This window comes from Jatropha curcas, chromosome 6 (assembly GCF_041381405.1).
Source record: "Jatropha curcas cultivar XTBG-Jc1 chromosome 6, XTBG_Jcur_1.0, whole genome shotgun sequence".
Lineage (NCBI taxonomy): Eukaryota > Viridiplantae > Streptophyta > Magnoliopsida > Malpighiales > Euphorbiaceae > Jatropha > Jatropha curcas.
The window spans coordinates 3,175,943-3,198,170 of record NC_143156.1 but is presented as its reverse complement, the minus strand read 5'-3'; the positions used below and the strand labels follow the sequence as shown (position 1 = coordinate 3,198,170).

The 22,228-nt window shown below is 31.5% G+C and overlaps 3 protein-coding genes across 8 annotated transcripts; 2 read left to right on the top strand and 1 right to left on the bottom strand.

Moving 5' to 3' along the window:
• Positions 1-80: 80 nt before the first annotated feature.
• Positions 81-6,428, bottom strand: LOC105629697 (putative disease resistance protein At1g61300). Of its 6 annotated transcripts, none has more exons than XM_037640921.2 (4): positions 6,181-6,428; positions 5,391-5,462; positions 5,028-5,150; positions 81-3,044 (listed from the first exon to the last, which is right to left on the bottom strand). In XM_037640921.2, exon 4 carries the CDS (start codon positions 3,035-3,037, stop codon positions 230-232), a length of 2,808 nt encoding a protein of 935 aa, XP_037496849.1. In that variant the 5' UTR covers positions 3,038-3,044; positions 5,028-5,150; positions 5,391-5,462; positions 6,181-6,428; the 3' UTR covers positions 81-229. The 6 variants fall into 6 exon arrangements, with proteins under 6 accessions (XP_037496849.1, XP_037496847.1, XP_037496851.1 ...); XM_037640919.2 differs by having other exon boundaries at positions 5,028-5,128; XM_037640923.2 differs by having other exon boundaries at positions 5,391-5,452.
• Positions 6,429-8,600: 2,172 nt separating this feature from the next.
• Positions 8,601-14,924, top strand: LOC105629696 (disease resistance protein At4g27190; the record flags this gene model as incomplete). Its single annotated transcript, XM_012211323.4, has 4 exons — positions 8,601-9,456; positions 10,022-10,093; positions 11,825-11,923; positions 12,549-14,924. Coding segments are annotated over 4 exons (3,270 nt in total), but the record flags the coding sequence as incomplete, so codon positions are not given.
• Positions 14,925-17,414: 2,490 nt separating this feature from the next.
• LOC149495263 (disease resistance protein At4g27190-like) lies at positions 17,415-22,067 on the top strand. Its single transcript, XM_089722245.1, has 3 exons — positions 17,415-17,635; positions 18,590-18,661; positions 19,117-22,067. Exons 1-3 carry the CDS (start codon positions 17,620-17,622, stop codon positions 21,945-21,947), a joined length of 2,919 nt encoding a protein of 972 aa, XP_089578371.1. The 5' UTR covers positions 17,415-17,619; the 3' UTR covers positions 21,948-22,067.
• The last annotated feature ends 161 nt before the right edge of the window (positions 22,068-22,228 follow it).

The window sequence follows — 22,228 nt, the reverse complement described above, 5'->3', positions numbered from 1 at the left end:
GCATTTGAAGTCTGTTATAACATAGTGGAGGTGGGTGAAATATTTATAATTACATGCTAAAAATGTAGGAGAACTACAAGTTTCAACCAAAACATAGTTATACATTACTTTAGAAAGGACAAAAGACATTACATGTTCTTATGGATGCATATGAATTAGCGTACATTGATAAAGAAAAAACATGCAAGGATTAACAAAATACTACATCTTAATTCTTGGCATGAAAGCATCACTCAATGGTTCGCCTAGAAGGTTGGCTATCGAATAATGGACACATGACAATCTTTTTGTTCAAAGAGCCCCAATCCAATGAATCATCAATCCAAATGGTTTTCAAACTTGGAAGACCGACAAGTGTTAATGTCTTCAAACTTGGAAGTGTACCAACATTTGTTCTATTGTTCGCTGCTTCCATAGTAATCTCTTCAATTTCATGACAAGCTTCAATCTCCAAATGTTGCAGTTCACAGAATTGCTCAATTAAGTTGCAAGATAAAATCCTCTTCAATTTTGAACATTTGAAGAAAACCAAAGTATTCAATCTCACTAGGCTTCTAGAAGGCACCGGACCCTCCCAAATATTCTCCAACTTGGGGGCATTGCTTAAGTACAGTTTCTCCAAGCACTCAAAAAGATTTGTTCTTCCACCATTGTAGTCTATAAGAGTTTTCATCTCAGTGCAACTTTCAATCAAACAACTTTTTATTTTGGCCAGGTTGTCAATGCCAAAATCTGATAACTTCACCTCCCCTTTATGTCCAATTAGCTCGAATGCATCTGCTTCAGCAAGTACCTCTGGCACTTCAAGGTTGCCTGCACCACTTGCATATTTCAAGACCTTGCAGATTTTGCGTCCAAAATAATCAAGAATTTTGTACCTGGTTGAATGGTACTGGCCAATAGAAAATGAAAGATGAGTCAAATTTGTCAAGACACTTGCATTCTTAACTATGTCTCTCACAACAGGTTTCCACCACGGATTTTCCGGATATATGTCGATAATCAACTCTTCCAATGAAGAAAGTTTTGAAATGGCAGCATGTTTTATTTCAATCTTCTTCCATTTTCCATCTCTTTTTATACTGGCAGAATTTTTTTTTTCTGGCTTCATCAATTCCACATCTATTTTGGACAATGACATACGCAAACAACGCAGCTTGCCCAAATATTCTATTTCATCTGGTAGAGTATTAATCATAGTGTTCCGAATATCAACAACTTCAAGAAGCTTAAGTACCTTTATTTTACTTGGAAGCTCCAATAACTTTCTGCAAGAATTTAAATAAAGAGCTCTAAGATGTACCAAATAAGAAAATGATGATGGCAATTTGGTAATATTGGTGCCCTGTAAGTCTAGAACTCGAAGACTTTGCATATATTCGAAGAATAGAGCAGGGATCACTGCCAAATCAACATTTCTTTGTAGGAAGAGAGTCGATAATTTGCTACAATCTGTACTTTCTGGTAGAGTGCACAATTTATTATCCATCAGAGAAATTCTTACTTTTTGTTTCCATTCTTCACTTTCAGGGGCCTTTTGGATGCCTTTGCCAGCTTCCACCAACCATTTTGAATCTTCATTTTCTGATGAGATTTTAAAGGCCATTTTGCGTAATACTTTGTTCATCCTGACATGCTTTACCTTCTCACTGTATTCTAACAATGATGCATCCATAAGATCATGCAATATCTCTTGCCCTTTTTGCAGCGCAGTGAATTGCTCTACGTCTTGAGTGAAACCTTCAGCTCTCCAACACTCTAGCATATAATTTATATATATTTCACAACCTTCACTAAATAATGCGCCATAGAGAAAACAAATCTTTTCATCTTCATCTAATTCTTCATAGCAGAATCTTAGTAAATCAAACAAATCATCCATGCCATCACATTTGACATTAGGCCATATTCGCAATTTGTTCAATCCAGCCTCCCACAAAAGGATCTCATCTTTCCTCCTAAAAGCTCTTGCCACTTTATCAATCAAAAGTGGCAAGTTATCACACTCCTTAATGACTTGGAGAGCTAACGGTTTAAAATCTGAATTCAACTTCCGACCCAACCTTTCCTCAAAAAGATTCCAAGCATCATCATCTGAGAGTCGAGGTACATTGATGATATGATCAACACACATCTCACGACAAATGCCACGATGTCTAGATGCAATGACAACTTTGCTATCCTCCTTATCATAAATGCCAACATCATCGAGATCGAATGCACCCCAAACATCATCTAAAAGAAGTAGATATCTAGTGGATTCCAACTTTTCTGATATTATTGAAGCAATTTTCTTAGTTTCAGTAAACCCTTCTAAATTCACTTCTAGTTCTTGTGCTATTTGACATTGAATCTTTTCTTGTAGCTTATTTTTATCCCCTTCATCGCTTAAGGTTACAAAGAAGACTATATCGAACAATTTAGATACTTTTTCATTTTCAGTTAGATTCTGCATGATTGCTGTTTTGCCAACACCTACCTTTCCCCAAAGTCCAATTCTTCTTACATCCTTCGTGCTTAAAAAGTTCAATATCTCTACAAAAACATCGTATAGTATTGATTTGTCTTCTATTTTTGGTGCCTTCGCTTTAATGATAGGTCTCGTCGATCTCTCAACCATAAAATCCGTAGCAAAAAAGCTCCCTTCTGACCAACAACTTTGCAGTTCAATGCATTTTTCTACGATGCGTTTGCTAAGATCTGAACGATGAAGAAAACGCGCCAAACTAAACTGAAGTTTCTTTTCTTCTTCATATTCAGTTAAGAGGGCTTGCACATCTTTTTCAAGTTTCTTGACCATCCCAATCCACAAATTGCATTCTTCAGTAGTTTGCTTTGTCCTGTCTCTATTTTTTTTGGCTAATAAATCAACCTTCCTTGCATAGAGCTTTTTTGCTTCATCCTTTAGTTTTTCAGAATTTTTATCTAGCCTTCTCTCATAGTCTCTTACTTGATCAATAGAAGCAACTGCATTTCTCACATCTTTGTACACTTCAACTGCTCCTGCAGAAGCTGCTGCAGAAACTACCTCGGCCATGTCTGTTCTGTATTATACGGCAAAAATAAATGTTAAAACTACAAATATATAAGTGAAAAAATAAATCTATATCTATATCTATATCTATACTATATATAAAAGCGGGAATGAGAGGAAATAATGAAATTTCCGATAATACCCTTAATGAAATTTTAAATATTCTAAAATAACCTTATTGATGACCAATTAAATTTTATTTTAAATATTATACTTAATAGATAATTAACGTTAACTATATATTAATAAATATATTTTATTTTTAATTATTTTAATGTTATATAATAAAGCTATACATGAAAATTAAAAATTATTTTATGTACTATATATGTTTTTAATTTTATTCAATTTAGAATTTAAATTAAATGTTAGAGCTAAATACATATTACATACTTCATATATTTATTATATACATTATTTTCCTCTCTTTAACTTAATAGATAATAAAATAAATTTATACTCTATAATCTACGTACGTATGGGAATAGAGGAGGGAATTATGAGATTTCCTTAAGTAGCTTTAGTTTATTTGAAATTCCTAATATATCATTTTAATTAATTTTTTATGCATTTTAATCAGAGAAAATAAGACTATTTATCCTTTTGAAGATCCTTTTTAGTTGCATTTTTTTAATGTCTTTTAATCGAAAAATAGATTCCATTTATACTTTTAAATATCTTTTAGTTAGATTTTTTATGCATTTTAATTCGAGAAAATATGTATATGTGTATATAATTTTTATTATTTGATCTTGTAATATTATTGTTCAATGATTTTTATAATTAATAGTTTTTTATGTTTTGAATCATATATTCTCATGTTATATTATTTTTTATGAGATAAATCGAAAACCTCAATTCAACTATTGAAAATGAAATTTAAATTCTATTAGTTTATTATATTCTGAATTTTTTAAAATATCATTAAACCCTTTAGTATTAGACTATATTAGTTAATTACAATAAAATTAAAATAAAAAATTTTTAATATATTATTTCTCTTTATTTTTTTTAGAAATGATGGTGTACACTTATTTGAATCATTTCTATATTATTGTATTTTAAAATTTTTTAAATTTAACAAAGGCAACGGAAGTATGAAATTATAATATTTGACTAATATAAAAAAAAAAAGAGTCTTTCTTTTTTAGTATAATGAAATCTTTTTGAAAAAATAGGCTATAAATATTTGAATTTGCTATCATTTTTACTTTCAACTTTTTTAAATTAAAAATGAAACAAAGAAAAAAATTCAATAGCTCTATTTTTATTCAATATTTTATTCTTTTATTTTTGAAATTTATAGAATTTTTTTTAATTTTTTTATGATTTTAACTGATATATTTTTTTTAATTTTTTTATATATAACTCTGTAATTTTTGAATTTAATTTCATTTATATCTTCTTTAAACTTGATAAAGTACATTTCATTACCAATATTGTTGTTTATAACTTTACATATTGATTCTCATGTGGGGTTAAGAACTTTAAGCAATTTATTTTTGGATTCTATGCAAAGAATTGGTCCAAAATATTACATGCTATTGATAAAATTTCAGTTTAACTTCATCTGACGAAAATAATTGATGTGAAGATCAAAGTCACATAATATATTATGGCTATGCAAAGTAAGTCTTGATTTATTAGATTAATGTTATAACATCACCAAATTATAGAATATTTTGCAGTATGGTAAATGCAAATTTATAGTGATTTTATATAGTTAATTAACAATAAAATTGTATATATTTTTTTACTGAAGGAAGAAACAGAAACATCATTTTTTTGTCAATTAGATACTGCAGTACAAGACATGTTATAAAATTTCATTATATATATAAAGTGCAACATTAATTAATCATTATATTTATTTTAACCTAAATAAGAATTTATACTCTAATATTATATAAATAACAAAATTAAACGAGTATATAACGAGTAAAATCACGTAAAAGAACTAGTATTACTAAATATCCCTTTCTAATAATTGTACCTCTGAGTTTGTGTTCACAGTCTGCTCTATCACTTCAATTGCTAGCCTATAACAATTATAGATCGTGCTTTTTGCCCTGTTGGTGCCATATTTGAGTTGATCTGGGAAAGAACCACAAGGAAACTGTCAAAAGAAATAAAGAACTGAAGAAAACGGGAAAACCATGATTGTCAGCAATAACAATAATCTAGTAAACAGAAGATTGAACACACTGTGAAATGTCAAATTCAAGCTGAATCCAGAGATTATGATAAAAAAATCAAATTTGAAAGAACCAGAATGAGATAATATTTGAACATTTTGGTCAATCTATAGAGTTTACATACACGAGTTCACAAGTTTTAGAATTTATTGTTTTAATACCTGTTAACACTTTACAGCTTCAGCTTCTGTCTTGTAACTTTTATCCAAACCTTCAGAAAACACTAATAAAAGCTATAAGAACAAAAGTATGTAGATATGTTAGCAGAAGATAGAGATTAAAATTATCTATTTCAAAACTGGTAATATTATCCTTGTTGTCTGATGGTATATGAGCAGGATGATCGTTGATATTATTTCCCTTAGCTTGCTGTCCTATTGCTACAGTGGTCATAACCATCAAAGATGTAAACTTTTCAAGTGCTCAAAGTGCATCTAAGGCAAAGACTTGCCAGAATTCGATAAATTTCTACAACAGATTCTAACTAAGTTATTATTTCAAAATACTTCAACTAAAATCATATATAACTTTATTGTTCATAATTTGTTAATTTTCAATGAATAAAAAAACCCGTACACAAAAACACGAAATTGCTGTTCTGTATGCAAAAAACCTGGAAAAAAATTAAAAATGTTGAAAAAGTAATGCAGATCCAGGTAAAAGGCTGGCCATATTGATTTCAAGAGTGACACTGTCACTTGTTGATAAATCAAATTTGAAAAAGTGCTATTTAAGAACTGATGAATCAAGTTAGTAAAGTTAATATTTTTTTTCATATCAATGGTCTTCTTTTTTATTTTCATTATTATTACCAAATATTAATAAAAGTGCAGAAATTGGCATAACAGAACAAAAGTTTACAAAAGAAAAAAAGAAACAAAAAAAAAAGGAAAAGAAAAGGAAGATATAGCCAAATAAAAATTACAGACTAAAAAAGAAACTATCAGTTACCTGGAAGATCTGCGCGCAAAGCCAAAAGATGAAATCGGTGGATTATAGAGAGATCAGATTGTGTGTGAAGCCCGTGGATTTGAGAGAATTTAGCGAGATGAGGTTGTGTTTTTGGCCATGTTTGTAGCCCAGTGAATTGTCAAACGTTCTTGGAGTTGGTGGGAAGAAGCCGGTGGAGAGGGTGAAGGAGTGAAACGTCCACGTCTTTAAAACACCTTAGAACAATTACCCTCTCACGGCTCAAGATTACCAGAATAGCTAATAGCTGCTACAGTCGTTAATCTTTTTTTTAACTAAATTTTAGAAATTAAAGTTCGTTTAACTTTTTAACTTTTTTATGAAAAGCTATTATTAATTATTATTAGTATTAATAATTACTATTTTATTGTTTGAATTTAGATTTAGATTTTTATTGTTTATATAAAATAAAAATAAGAAAAAATAATTTCTTATTTGCACCCATTGTCCCTGAATTGTAGCCTTAATCACATTGTAATGTAAAGATTCTTAAATTATTATTTGTGTAATAGTGAAATCCCTTTGGCCAAATTAACGAAACCGGAGTGTCATATAATGAAATTTCGATAACCAGAGTCTCACATGGATGACATATGTCTTTATTTATATTAAAATTTTTTATAAGTCAGCATCTTCTTCTCCCTTTCCTCCCAATAATGCAACCACCATCTTCTTCTCCCAAATTTTGATCTCAGAACATAAAAATTTGTCAAAAAGTGGCCGTTGATGCCAATACTTTGAGGACGGATATATTGTTACGAGAGCCAGGAAGCACTCTGATGTGATAAATTAATCCGTAGAGGATATCTGCTCTTCTGCTTGGTCTTATGTTCTACCATTTTTATTTTTTCTTTTTTTCTTTTTATTTGTATTTTTATTGTCTTTTCTTGGAAAAAAATGTGGGCAAGTGTGGAGGCTCCATCTTTAGAAATACTGACACGTTGTCTGCTTTTCGAATAAAAGAAAATGGTATTTTGGAATAAACTTTTAGCACAAATGGAGAATAAGTATTTCTTTATTTTTTACTTTTGGAATAAAAAATGACCACTGGAGTCTCCGCGGCCTTCTGGAAAATATCTGTTTGCTTTCGAATAAAAGAACCTAATCTGGACAGATGTTTCGAATCTGCTTTAAGACTTTAAAAATCAAATGGGCTTCCTGTTAATTAATTAAAAGTATATTATGTAATAGTAGCCGTGCTACGTCCAATTATTATATTAAATAACACAAACTTTTCTCTCGTCAATAATTTTAAATTTTAAATTTTTATATGTAAATATTAATTATTATAAATTTTAAATTAATAATATTTACCATTTTTAACTATTCTTTAAATATTTAATCAATTTAATTTTATAAATTAAAGTGTTTAATAGAATAATTTTACAAATTAAAGAATTTAGTAGCTACAATATTATAAGTAAAAATTTTAAATAAATTAAAGTAAAAAGTTAAAAGAAAATAAATGAAAATATAATCTGAATTGTTTATAATTAACACGAACTATAATGATAAAATTAATCATTTTGACTATAATGTCACTGTTACTTATCCATTACATTATATATACACACATATATATATTTATATTTTTTTTTGAGCTCCAAAAAGTATTCCAAAACAGAAATATATAATTCTAACTTTTTTTTTTTCGTTTCTCAATACTATTTTCCTTCAAGTCAATTAAATTATACAATATAAAATTTTTATTTATATTTATCATATCTTTATGCAATAAAATTATATTATATACATGATATCTTATTATCGTTTTAACGTAACATTTTTAATTAAGAAAATTAAAATCATACAACTCAAATGTTTGACTTAAAATTTCTCTCATTTTATAATATTTAATTACATAAATAAAAATTATATAAATCAAACCATATTAATAGATAATCATATTGATTAAATTAAATAATTAAAATAGATAATTATATTAAATCTGATTTTTTAGATAATCAATGTTAATTAAATTAATTAGAGTAGATAAACATATTAATATGATTCTTTTTAGATTAATTGGTAACCTAACATTCCACATTATATATATATATATATACACTATAGGTTAACTTCAATGTCTCTCTTTCTCTGCCTAATTAATATTTTATACTCTTTGGTAATTGCGTAAGTTCTTTGTTCTTTCTTCTGAGATACATTACTTGCGAATCGTTGATCTTGTTTTCAATTCCATTATATACCAAAATTAATTACATCTAATTCTCTCTCTCTCTCTCTTTCTTTCTTGTATCAAAATCTGTAAGAAGAGCTGAGCTAGCGTAGTGTAGTCTCCACTATAACCTTATTTAGGGCAGCAGACCGCTTTGACTTTCTGATCTAATAAAAATCTTTCGAACAGGCAAACAGAACAAATCAATAATAAAAAATAATAAAAAAATTCAACCGATACAAGATCGTCTCTTACTCAAAGTTGTGTGTTTGTCAGTTGTCAATTTGAAACGCTGGCTACTCCTTGGTGGACGGGTCAAGTTGGCCTTCCAGGCCTAGACCCAGCTTCGCTTTCCCCTTCTTTCATCAAAGCCAACCGTGAAACCGCCACTAATGAAACCAGTAATAGAAGCAGTGATAGTGGCGATAGAGACGCTGGCGATGAGCTCAAAGAAGGTGCGGGTAACCGAAGACTTAGAGGCCGTCCTCCTGGATCCAAAAAGAAACCAAACCTACCAATTTTTGTTCCCACGGACAGTCCTAATGCTCTTCGTAGCCATATATTGGAAGTTGCTGCCGGAGCTGATGTAGCTGAAAGTTTAGCCCAGTTTTCCCGGCGCCGTCAATGCGGCCTTTGTGTGCTTAGCGTTAGTGGATCAGTAGTCAACGTAACCCTAAGACAGCCAGCAACACGCGTTGGTGTAGCCACTCGTCGTGGTAGGTTTGAGATTTTGTCCTTAGCTGGAGCAATTTTGCCTCCCCCTGCTCCACGTAGCTCCAGTGGATTCACGGTGTACTTAGCTGGCCGAAAGGGAAAGGTTGTGGGAGGAAGTGTGATGGGTCCACTTATTGCAGCTGGACCTGTTATTGTAATTGCAGCAACATTTACTAATGCTGCTTATGAAAGATTGCCATTAGAGGATGACGAGGAACTTGGCAGTGGCAGTAGCTGTGCACAAGTACAGTTACAAGGCGGCGCTAAATATTCATCACTTCCTATTAGAAGTTATCTAGCCAAGGCGGTAACCGGAACTTTGCCGAAAGATGAACCACTTTCGGATTTTCTTTTCGCTAGCAGTGAAGGTTAGTCCTTCGCTTTCTTCAATCGGAAATATTATACTTGCTTACAAAATTTAAGTCAATCCCTATTACACTACAGAATTTTGAGGGCCGCGTAGATGACAGCTTCTGAATGGATAAAATTTATCAGGACCTAGTCTATGGGTCACCCACCAATAAAATTAATCACAATAATTAATTTTAAAAATCTTTTCTCATTTTGGATTATACTTGTATTAGGTATGGTTTGCACCGAACTAATAAAAATAAAAATTTTTAAAAGTTATTCTCATTTTATTTTTTATGGGAAATATCATTATTTTAATAAAATTTTTCTATTTTTATTAATTTGGTCTATCGACGAGCCAGGGCTAAATTTAACTAAGTAATTTTTTTAAATAAATGGTAAAAATATTCATATTTCCAAAAAAAAAAAAAACAAGTATTTTTCGTTAGTCTCTTCTATAAATGCGAATGCAATAATCTTAACTCATGTTCTAAATATAATAACAACAGAACGCGAACGTCACAACCTTAACTTTTCTTTTTTGGTTTGGTTTATTAAGTTTTTATTGTTTAAATAATGTAGTTAAGAAAAGAAAAGTCTCAGCATCATTATCAACGGAGGGAGATATGTTCGAAACAATGACTTCTTTGAAAGGTAATCATACTCTACGAATCTTACATATTATGCACTAAGTTCCTTATTTATTTATTTATTTTATCAACTTTAAAGTTGATAAAATAAATTAAAGTTGAATTTCATAAACTTTAATTTATAGAAATGTCATAAAACTATGAAATTTTAAATTAAATTCATAATAAATTTTGAAGAATTCATTTACTGCATATTAGAGAGAAGGCAAATGTACAGGTGGAGCGCAAACTAGAGGTGTAAATGAGCCGGCTCGCGAGCTATTCGAACTCGGTTCAAAAAAATTCAACTTAAATCGAACCCCAGTCTAATGATATTTGGGTCAAAAACTCATCGAGCTTTTATATATAATATTTATTTTAGACTTATTCAATTTTCGAGTCTCGAGCTAAGCCCGAGCTCAAAATTTTTCCCATTGAACTTGAGCTTCAAGTCGAGTTTGAATTTTCATTGAGCGAGTTCAAATTTAAAATTTTCAAGTTCATTGAACTTCGAGCCGAGTTAAATTCTATTGAATTAAGGTTCGAGCCTACTAGTTTCGAATTTGGCTCGTCTCGTTTACAGGCATAGTGCGGACAAAAATATACAAGAGGGCTTAAACAATTTATGCTTTTCATCTTTCTTTTCACATTTTGTGATGGAAGCTTAAACAATTAATATCGTTAGCACAAGGAAGGCATCAAAATATAGCTCATTGATAGAGGGAGATAAGATGGACACAATGACCTTTGAAGGTAGTTACGTTCCTCATCCTGCATATTGTAAATTTAAAATATATACGCTTTTCATTTCATATCTCTCTAATGATGTTTAGACTCCGCAAATAAACTTTGAACTTTGACCCTTGGTTTGGAAAATAGAGGAAAGAAAATATTGGTGGAAAAAAATGATACAGGAAAATATTGAGAAATTGCTAAATTTTTTTTCTATAGTTATTTTTCATTTTTGTGTTTGGATACAATGAAATAAAGGAATATATTTATTTTCTTTTGTTTGCAAAGAGCAACATTTTAGAGGAAAGAAAATGTTATTATTAAAAATTTACAATTATGTTCTCGTTTAAATGATAAAATATTTAGGAAAGAGTTAAAGTTTATTAATTAATTTGAAATATTTAAATAATTTAATAAAAATGAGTGAAATTTCCACTGCTATACATTATTTTCTCTCCAAATACAAGATGTTCAAAATGCAAATTAAGTGAAATATGTTATGAAATTAGTCAATGTCTGGATGTCTATATTCCTAAATAGCGATAGTGTAGGGATCTATATTCCTAATTAGTCTAGAAATATATACACATATATATGTAGCTTCTCATTAATAAGAATTACGTGCTTATATTTTTTATTTATATTCTCTATACTTCTATTCCTATTTTTTCGATTATTACTTCAATATTTTCCTCGTCTTTTCTAAAAATTCCCATCTAAACAAAGGGTGAAGGATAGCTTGGTTATTGGAAAGGAATAGTTAGATGTTCAAACCAATTAAAGAAATTATCAATGAATTCTTTCAGCTATCATGGCTTTTTTTTTTTTTTTTTAACACATCCAAATCAAATTAATCAAAAAAAAAAAAAAAATGCTGGATTTCTTTTTTTTTTTTTAATTAATTTTTATATTTTATTACCAATATTAAAAGTTTAACTGAATGCAAACCAAATAGCCGGTGATAAGTGCGTATATAACTAATAATAAATGCATATATGGTCTGATAATATTTAAATATATTCAGGTTTGAATGGCCTTCCTCGATATATCCCGTCCCTTCCTCGATATATCCCGTCCAGGGGGGAAGATAGATCAAAAATAACGACCTCCTCTCAATTTCAAGGTAATTTTGTTCCTTATCCTGCATATAATTTTATTTTATTCTTTTCATGCATTTTGGAGGAGAAATTTGCTATTGCTTAATGGTTAACCTTGAACTGACTTCAGTTTACACAGAGGAATTTATCAAACAAATCAACAATGGGGATCCGCAAATTTAGCCAAGGATTTGTTCAGTTTGATTCAGTTTTGAACCCACACCCGATCAATATGTGTCGGTTTGATTCAATTTTTTCAATTTGATCCGAAGTTATATGTTCAAAATTTTATAAGTCAGTTGTTTCAGTTTATTCATAAAAAATTGAATTCCAAATTTTTAGCTAATGAAATCAATTCAATAGAAATGAACCCTAATAGCATCAGTTCAGTTCAATTTTTCTATTAAAATCGTAGTTTGTTCAACCATTCAGAGTAATTTAAGAGTGTTTTCCCTTCTTCTTTATCGTTATCTTTTTCGTACAGCAATTGGAATTTTTACGCTCTCGTGTTATTTCATCTAACCTATCTCTAATTCAAAATCATCTTTTTTCAACAATATTTTACTTGGATTGAAATAAGAGTACATTGTAAGTTGTAACTAAACAATATGTTATTTATAATCATCTGTTTCTGGGTTCTACTTGCTACAGGATTTCTTGGACTTACACTGAGTGAAATGGGAGTTGGATTAAAGTTCCAAGACGAGAACGCTGAATCTTCAATTACAGCCCCAAAACTTGAAAAGCTGGAAGCAGAAAGTTGCATAACTTATCGGGATAGTATTCAAGAAGTGCCAACTACAGTGCCTGATTTTGAGATGGCGGTGGACGAAAAAATAAGGTCCAGAGATTCATCGTCTTGGGAATTGTTCTGTGAAAATGTTGGAGAAGTTGCTTATTCTTCAAGTCTTCAACCATTAGCAGTTGAATTAGTTAACAAGTGCTGTGACAATGCACATGCCATCAGGATAATGGCAGCCGCTTTGAAAGATGTGTCTGATGTTGATATATGGAGAACAGCGCTTGAAATGTTAGGATTGGGATTGCAGTCTACATCAAATAAAGAAAGTAAAGAAAATGTAATGGTTAATGTGGTGAAATTTAGCTACCAGCGTCTACAAGATGATAAAACAAGAAAGTGTTTGAGAAATTGTGCTTTTCTCTGCAATAATGAATTGATTGCAATAGAATTGCTGGTACAAAGTTGCCTAATGGATGGCCTAATTGTTTCATATGATGAAGGCAAGAAAATGTTAATAACTTTTATAAATTTAAATCTGTTGGAGAGCTTAGAGGATGAAGATTATGTGAAGATGCAGAAGAAAATTTGCTGTATATTGCTAGAGCATATAATTCCTCTGGAGATAGGTCAATCGTTTCTTGGTCAAGGTAGTATGGGATTGACTAAGCCACCAAAGGTCGAGGAATGGGTAAAGTCTAAAGAGATTTATTTGATGGATAATCAATTGTTTGAATTGCCATTGAATCCGGTTTGCCCTAAACTTGAAGCATTATTTCTTGGAAGAAACAACAAACTAAGAATGATATCTCCTTCATTTTTTGATCATATGCCAGCACTACAAGTTCTGAACTTATCTAGAACTTCTATAAAATCTTTGCCCGAGTCTCTTTTCACATTGGTCAACCTTAGGAGGCTGTTCTTAAGCCACTGTGATTTTATCATGAATTTATCGCCTAAAGTTGGAGAACTTAAGCAACTTGAGGTTCTTGATCTTTCAGGAACAGAGATTATGTGTTTGCCTATGGAGGTTGGACTATTAACAAAACTCACATGTCTAGAAGTGTCATTTTTTGAACCTTCTAGTCAAAAGAGATCAGATAAAATAATTCCTTATGAGGTTATACCATCTTTATCTCAATTACAGGAATTAAATTTTGATGTGAGTTCCGAAGACAGGCGATGGAATGCATGTGCAGAAGCAGTTGTTGCTGAAATTTCTAAACTACAAAATTTAAATATGCTCAAATTGTATTTTCCTGGAGTGAAACTCTTGAGCTATTTAAATTGTGTAGATGACGTGGAAATGGCATCTCCATTGCTATCACATTTCAGATTCATTGTTGGTCAATTTGTGGAGCGTGTAATATGTCGAGTTCCCCGCGATACTGAATTTGAGCTAGAACGATATGATAAGTACTTAAAGTATGTAAATGGTGAAGGAATTCCTGAAGATATTAAAAGGGTGCTTAGACATGCAAATGCATTCTTCTTGGACCGACACTCGACTATCAGTAAATTATCTGATTTTGGGTATGCAAATATGAGGAAATTAAAATGTTGTGTAGCAGGGCAATGCAACGAGCTTCAAGCAATTATAGATGGGAATCAAATTGAAAATGAGTCATCTAGTGATGCCATTGTTGGTTTTGAATCACTAGAATATCTGCATATATACTACATGAAGAATTTAAGGAGCATATGTGAAGGGCCAGTGAATAATCACAGCTTCTGTATGTTGAAGTACTTGACTTTGTGCACATGTCCCGAGCTTACCACCATCTTCACCCCAGAATTTCTTGTAAGTTTCTCCAACTTGGAAGAGCTGACAATTCATGATTGCCCCAAAATAACAAGCTTAGTGAGTTGCTGTAGTTTTGAGGACAAGATCAGTTGCATAATCCTTCCAGCCTTGAAAAGGATATCACTTCATTTCTTACCAAAATTGACTAGCATCTCAAATGGTTTGGCTATTTCTCCAGAACTGGAGTTAATGAGCTTTCAATATTGCCTAAATCTCAAGAGACTACCAATTAGCAAAGATTTCAATAAGAATCTCAGAAAGATTAAAGGAGAGTCCATCTGGTGGCGAGGATTGGAATGGAAAAGTACTCTACAAGAATCTTGGGATGATGTTTTTGTTCCAATTGATTAATGTTTTTAATTACTGCAAACTTGCAAGCTTGTCGTCTGTTAGGCATATATATATACATGGGTAGAGACAGATTTTGCATATTGATCCTCATTTTGTAAGTTTAAGCTTATGACAATTTCTCCATTATCGTGTAGTTTTCTCTAAATTTCTCCATTATCTAGTATCTGATCGAGTTGACAGAGCATAATATTTGTGCCAAAGTATCTAATCAAATTGACAGACTATAATATTTGTGCAATAGGCAATTGCTTGCTCCACTTGGTGGCTATTCATCAATAGCCACTGTTTAACTCTATAGTCTTTCTACAAGTCCGATCTAAATACCTTCAAATTTCTCCTTTTATTAGAGAGGGAGATCTATACTTTTTTCTATGTAACCTTTGTAGCTTTGCTATTAGCCAATGCAGTACATCAAATCAAGAAAATTTAGGAAGTCTAATGGTTAATGTGTTGAAATTTAGCTATGAGCACCTACAGGATGATCAAACGAAATTTTTTGAGAAATTGTGATTTTCTTTGCAGAATGGATCGATCACCATAGAATTGTTGACAGAAAGTCGCCTGATGGATGGCTTAATTGTTTCACCTGATGAAGGCAAGAAGATGTTAGAAAATATTATAAATATCAATCTGTTGGAGAGTTTAGAGGATGAAGAATTTGTCGAGATGAAGAAAAAAGTTTGTTTCATATTGCTAGAGCATATCATTCCATTGGAGGAAGGTCGACTGTTTCTTGGTAAAGGTAGTATGGGATTGACAAAGCCACCGAAGGTCGAGATTCCATTTGAGTCCAGTTTGCCCCAAACTTGAAGCATTGTTTCTTGGAAGAAACTACAAATTAAGAATGAGATCTTCTTCGTTTTTTGATCATATGCCAGCTCTACAAGTTCTAAACTTATTCAGAACTTCTATCAAATCTTTGCCCGAGTCTGTTTTCAAATTGGTCAACCTTAGGAGGCTGTTCTTAAACCATTGTGATTTTATCACTGACTTTACCACCTAAAGTTGGAGAATTTTAAGCAACTTGAGGTTCTTGATCTTGCAGGAACAGAGATTATGTGTTTGCCTGTGGAGGTTGGACCATTAACAAAACTCACATGTCTAGAAGTGTCATTTTCTGAACCTATGAGTTAAAAGAGATCAGGTAAAATAATTCCTGATGAGGTCGAACGATTAATACATTTTGGTCAAACATACATTTGAGTTCATGCATTGATAAGCCAAAAAAAAAAAAAAAAAAAAAAATTATGGATTTAATGTAGTGGGGCCACGGCATATCGTTGTTGAGCCATCATTAATGTTTATTATATCAAAAAATTAGGCAATCATAGCTAGTTTATTGTTACTAATTTAATATTATAATTTTGTTTATTACTCCATCTGTTCGGATAGAAAAAATTTTCTTTTTGGGCATTTTATTTATACAGAGAAAATTTTCTAATATAGTAATTTTGGAACTAATGCCAAAGTAAAAAGTCTAACATGCTCTTGTTTTGGTTTATAGATTAAACATTGACGTCGGAGTATTTCAAGAAAATAACAGACATTATTGTAGTTGACATTTAATATTCAAAAATTGACCGAACCGTACATTAAGAAAATGTGAGATTCAAGCACATTATGCGCACAGATTAAATTTTATCAAAAAGTTTATTCTAAACATTTAAACGTGTATATATAGTGAAATTTACTCACAACTCTAATAAATCTTGAATGGAGGAAAATTTCCCTCCAAACGGTAGTGCTTAAATGAAAATAGTTGTGCCCATTTATATTTGCTCTGATGAACTCCTTAAATGGCTTAAGAGAGAGATATAGAACCTCTAATTTCATCACTTAAATAAAAATAATTGTGCTCATTTTTTGCATTATACCAAATTCTATAAATTATCTTAGTAGATATGAATAAACTGTCTGTAACTTTGGGAATAGTGCGAGCATTTTACTCATCCTTTTCAGTTTCAGAACACAATAACAAACAAACTGTATTTTTCATATCTTCAGTGATTTTTTCCTTTTTCAAGCCTCTTTTGAAACTTTACTTAGTGGTGGTGTGGTTTTAGATTCTACAAAAAGAGGTTGTTCAGTGGATGGCAAGGAGATCAAGTCTAAGGTTGATCGTTGAGTATGGACACATCTTCTAAAGTTGCAAGCAAGTTTTGAGGGATTATATTCAAATTAAAAGGAAGGAACATGTTCATGGTGTTTGTAGATTAAATTTTAGAGTTATGAATTCATCCATATTTAAATGAATTTAACTTTGAAAATTTTGACTCCAAATTTCATTTTTTTACACGTAAATTTTAGAGAAGCAAAATAAAGAATTTGAGGCTGAAAATTTTAGCTCTAATTTTCAACTCTCAGGTCAAATTTTTCAATCCAAATTGGGTATTGAAATTTTAGTATGTAATTATAATTAAACAGTCCGTGTTTTTTTATTATTGAAAGTCTAAACAAATAAAACGTATTTTTTAATAATAGATCTTCTCTTTCATTATTTGTCATATTTTATTGAAAATTAAGAACAATTTTAATATCGTTTCCAGGAATAAATTAAGAAACAATTTATAAAAAGATCACGCGCGTGATTCTCCAGCAATTTTGACTTTCGCAAAACGGGAGGGAATAATATTGTTTATTGCCGACAACATCTGACTCTGAGGCCCTGTAAGGCGTAAGCTGTAGAGAAATTTCAAATATCATTGGCAGACGCATTTTTGTATTACACATCTACTAAATAAGAAATGTAGAGCGAGTATTTCTCCCAACAAAAACAAACCGAAAGGAAAAAGTTTTCCTGTTTTCGTTTTATCCATTTTCAGAACTCAATGGAGAACAAAGAAGGTATGCGTGTTCTTTCCTTAGATTTTTCATTGTCATTTTAACTTCTTTTTATTATTCTTTATCCATATGTTGTGGGATTTTATTGCAATTTCATTCGATTTAAAGTTATAGGCTAGTAGAATTTGAATCTTTAAATACCTAGTACATCATAAAATAGACATTTGTCACTAAGTTATTAGTTTAATTGGCAATTTAAGATCATAGTTTGCAGTTTATTTGAACTTTAACTGGCTTTCTATGTTCTAATAAGACTTCAGAGAATGCTTTTGCCGAACTATTTGATTAAAGATTGATAATTTAGTTTTTTGGATTGTGATGATGTTGTCAATATTGATGGAAAATGATCCTTTGATCATAAAAAAACAAGCAGATAAGATCTTGCGAAGTACAGTGTTTGACAATAGTATTTTGCTATTATTTATCTTGCACGATGATAATAACTAAACAATATGTCTATGCAAATAAGAGATTTTTTCCCATTGACTGCATAATTTTCTGTCGTCCAATTTGCTTAGACACTGTTATACTAGAATGCATCTTTTACTTTAAAATTTAACAACATATCTCTATACACCTGGGGAAATTTCTTGTCTATACCCGGTATATGAGTGGTCCTCTTACACAAAACCAATTCAAAAAAGGTTTTTTTTAAAAATGTTATGGTTTTGTTCCTTTTTTTTTCTTCAATGTTATGGTTTTGTTCCTTTTTTTTTCTTCTAATGTATGATAAAAAACTGATTTGGTGTATAGATGGATCCATCCATATACCGGATGTAAGTAAGTCTTTCACTATATATAGAAGATTAGAGGATTTTTTTTGTTATCATCATTATTGAAGAAGTCACATGAATTTATTAACTTATGGAATGATTATTTGATTTATTTAGCAATGTGTATGATATGCTTTATGTGTTCTTATTCATTATTGATTCACATATCTATTATTTTCTAAAGGCGAACAGAAAATCAGGTGGAAATTTGATTCACCACCTCCAAGAGGTACTATAAAGAAACAGTTGCCTAGTCGTAAGTACCTACCCTTCTAACCCTTGCATAAACTGTATTTATAAATTTATCTAGTGGTTATTTTTTTAGGTAGATCCTATAATTACTTATCCATTATTGGCTTGTTATTCCATCTAAATATCTCCATGGAAATATTTCCCACCATGATAAGAAATATTTCTCTCAAGGTCGCTACTTTTTATGTCTTTTATAAAAAATAAATGCGGTCTGATCTGATTGTTTAAACCCTTACAAATGTCGAATAACTTATCCCACTCAAGATTTTTCAAATAGTAACGTTTTCTTTATGATCATCTCTTCCAAATATTTGAGTATTATCTGCATATGAAATTTTTAAATCGTTGGAGTTATTTCATCTAACCTATCTCTAATTTAAATAATCTTTTTTTCCAATCTTGTAACCAAACAATATGTTATTTTTGTAATAATCTGTTCTGGGTTCTATTTGCTTACAGATCTCCATGAAAAAATAAAGGAAATAACGGCTGCTATGGATTTTATAATAAAGTTCCAAGACGACAATGCACAACCTTCCATTGCAGTCCCAAAAGTTGTTAAACAGCATCAGGGAGAAGATAATGACATTTCAGATTTTGAAAGTATTGAAGAACTGACAACTACAATGCCTGATTTTGAGATGATTGACATTTTAGATTTCGGAAGTTCAGAAGAACTGATAACTCCAATGAATAGCTTTCTTGGGCTTGAGATGGCAGAAAAAGCCTTGCAGACTCAAATTTCAAGCAAAGGAATACCACAAAGAGTAGAGCCAGAAATTCCGCAGTTTCAGGAGCAAGAAATTGGAATTAGTCCTGGTCTGAAGAAAGTCATAGAAAGCATTGGATTTTCAAATGTGGGAAAAATTGGGATATTTGGAGGAGCAAGGGTTGGAAAAACAACTTTCGTAAAAGCCTTAGAATATTTGATTGCATTCAAGAAAATGTTTGAATGCATTGTTTGGGTTACAGTTCCAAAGGATTGGAGTCTGAAAAATGTCCAACTGCAAATTTCAAGACAACTACCCTCCAACGATATTATTGATGATAAGCATATTAATTCACGGAGTCTGTTTAGAATGTTGGAGCATATTAAGTTTTTGTTGATTCTGGATGATGTTAACGAGTTTATTGATCTGTCAATAATTGGAATTCCCAAGCCAACCCCTGAAAATGGAAGCAAAATAGTTTTGACAACTAGATCAGAAATAATATGCAATATAATGGCAGTAGACTTGAAAATAAGGTTGCAAGATTTATCATCTTGGGAATTGTTCTGTGAGGATGTTGGAGAAGTTGTTTATTCTCCATGTCTTCAACCATTAGCAAATGAAGTAGTTGATTTGTGTTGTGACAATGCAGATGCCATCAGGATAATGGCAGCCGCTTTGAAAGATGTCTCTGATGTTGATATATGGAGAAAAGCGCTTGAAACATTGGGATTGACAATGCAGCCTACATCAAATCAAGAAAATTTAGGAATTCTAATGGTTAATGTGTTGAAATTTAGCTATGAGCGTCTACAGGATGATAAAACAAGAAAAGTTTTGAGAAATTGTGCTTTCCTTTGCAAGAATGGATTGATTGCTGTGGGACTGTTGATAGAAAGTTGCCTAATGGATGGCTTAATTGTTTCACCTGATGAAGGTAAGAAGATGTTAGAAGATTTTATAAATATCAATCTGTTGGAGAGTTTAGAGGATGAAGAATTTGTCAGGATGAAGAAAAAAGTTTGTGTCATATTGCTAGAGCATATAATTCCATTGGAGGAAGGACGATTGTTTCTTGGTAAAGGTAGTATGGGATTGACTAAGCCACCAATGGTCGAGGAATGGGAGAAGTCCAAAGAGATTCTTTTGATGGATAATCAATTATCCGAATTGCCTTTGAGTCCATTTTGCCCCAAACTTGAAGCATTATTTCTTGGAAGAAACTACAGATTAAGAATGATATCTCCTTCATTTTTTGATCATATGCCAGCTCTACAAGTTCTAAACTTATCTAGAACTTCTATAAAATCTTTGCCCGAGTCTCTTTTCACATTGATCAACCTTAGGAGGCTGTTCTTAAACCACTGTGATTTTATCATGAATTTATCGCCTAAAGTTGGAGAACTTAAGCAACTTGAGGTTCTTGATCTTTCAGGAACAGAGATTATGTGTTTGCCTATGGAGGTTGGACTATTAACAAAACTCACATGTCTAGAAGTGTCATTTTTTGAACCTTCTAGTCAAAAGAGATCAGATAAAATAATTCCTTATGAGGTTATACCATCTTTATCTCAATTACAGGAATTAAATTTTGATGTGAGTTCCGAAGACAGGCGATGGAATGCATGTGCAGAAGCTGTTGTTGCTGAAATTTCTAAACTACAAAATTTAAATATGCTCAAATTGTATTTTCCTAGAGTGAAACTCTTGAGCTATTTGAATTGTGTAGATGACGTGGAAATGACATCTCCATTACTATCACATTTCAGATTCATTGTTGGTCAATTTGTGGAGCGTGTAATATGTCGAGTTCCCCGCGATACTGAATTTGAGCTAGAACGATATGATAAGTACTTAAAGTATGTAAATGGTGAAGGCATTCCTGAAGATATTAAAAGGGTGCTTAGACATGCAAATGCATTCTTCTTGGACCGACACTCGACTATCAGTAAATTATCTGATTTTGGGTATGCAAATATGAGGAAATTAAAATGTTGTGTAGCAGGGCAATGCAATGAGCTTCAAGCAATTATAGATGGGAATCAAATTGAAAATGAGTCATCTAGTGATGCCATTGTTGGTTTTGAATCACTAGAATATCTGCATATATACTACATGAAGAATTTAAGGAGCATATGTGAAGGGCCAGTGAATAATCACAGCTTCTGTATGTTGAAGTACTTCACTTTGCGCACATGTCCCGAGCTCACCACCATCTTCACGCCAGAATTTCCTGTAAGTTTCTCCAACTTGGAAGAGCTGACAATTCATGATTGCCCCAAAATAACAAGCTTAGTGAGTTGCTGTAGTTTTGAGGACAAGATCAGTTGCGTAATCCTTCCAGCCTTGAAAAGGATATCACTTCATTTCTTACCAAAATTGACTAGCATCTCAAATGGTTTGGCTATTTCTCCAGAACTGGAGTTAATGAGCTTTCGCTATTGCCTAAATCTCAAGAGACTACCAATTAGCAAAGATTTCAATAAGAATCTGAGAAAGATTACAGGAGAGTCCGGCTGGTGGCGAGGATTGGAATGGGAAAGTACTCCTTGGGATGATGTTTTTGTTGCAATTGATTAATGTAATTTATTACTGCAAACTTGTAATCTTGGTGTCGGTTAGGCATATATATTCATGACTGTTACATTGTGTTGTGAACTAATCTTCAAGCATACAAAAATTAGAGACAGAGATTTTGCATATTGATGGTCAATTTGTAAGTTTAAGCTTATGACACAATTTCTCCTAATTATCCCGTAGTTATCTCTAAATATGCTAATAGTTATAGTTTAATCACTTCATTTAAATCTTAACATCCTGCTTGAATCTTCCAAACCCTAATTATCCGTAACTTGTAAGAC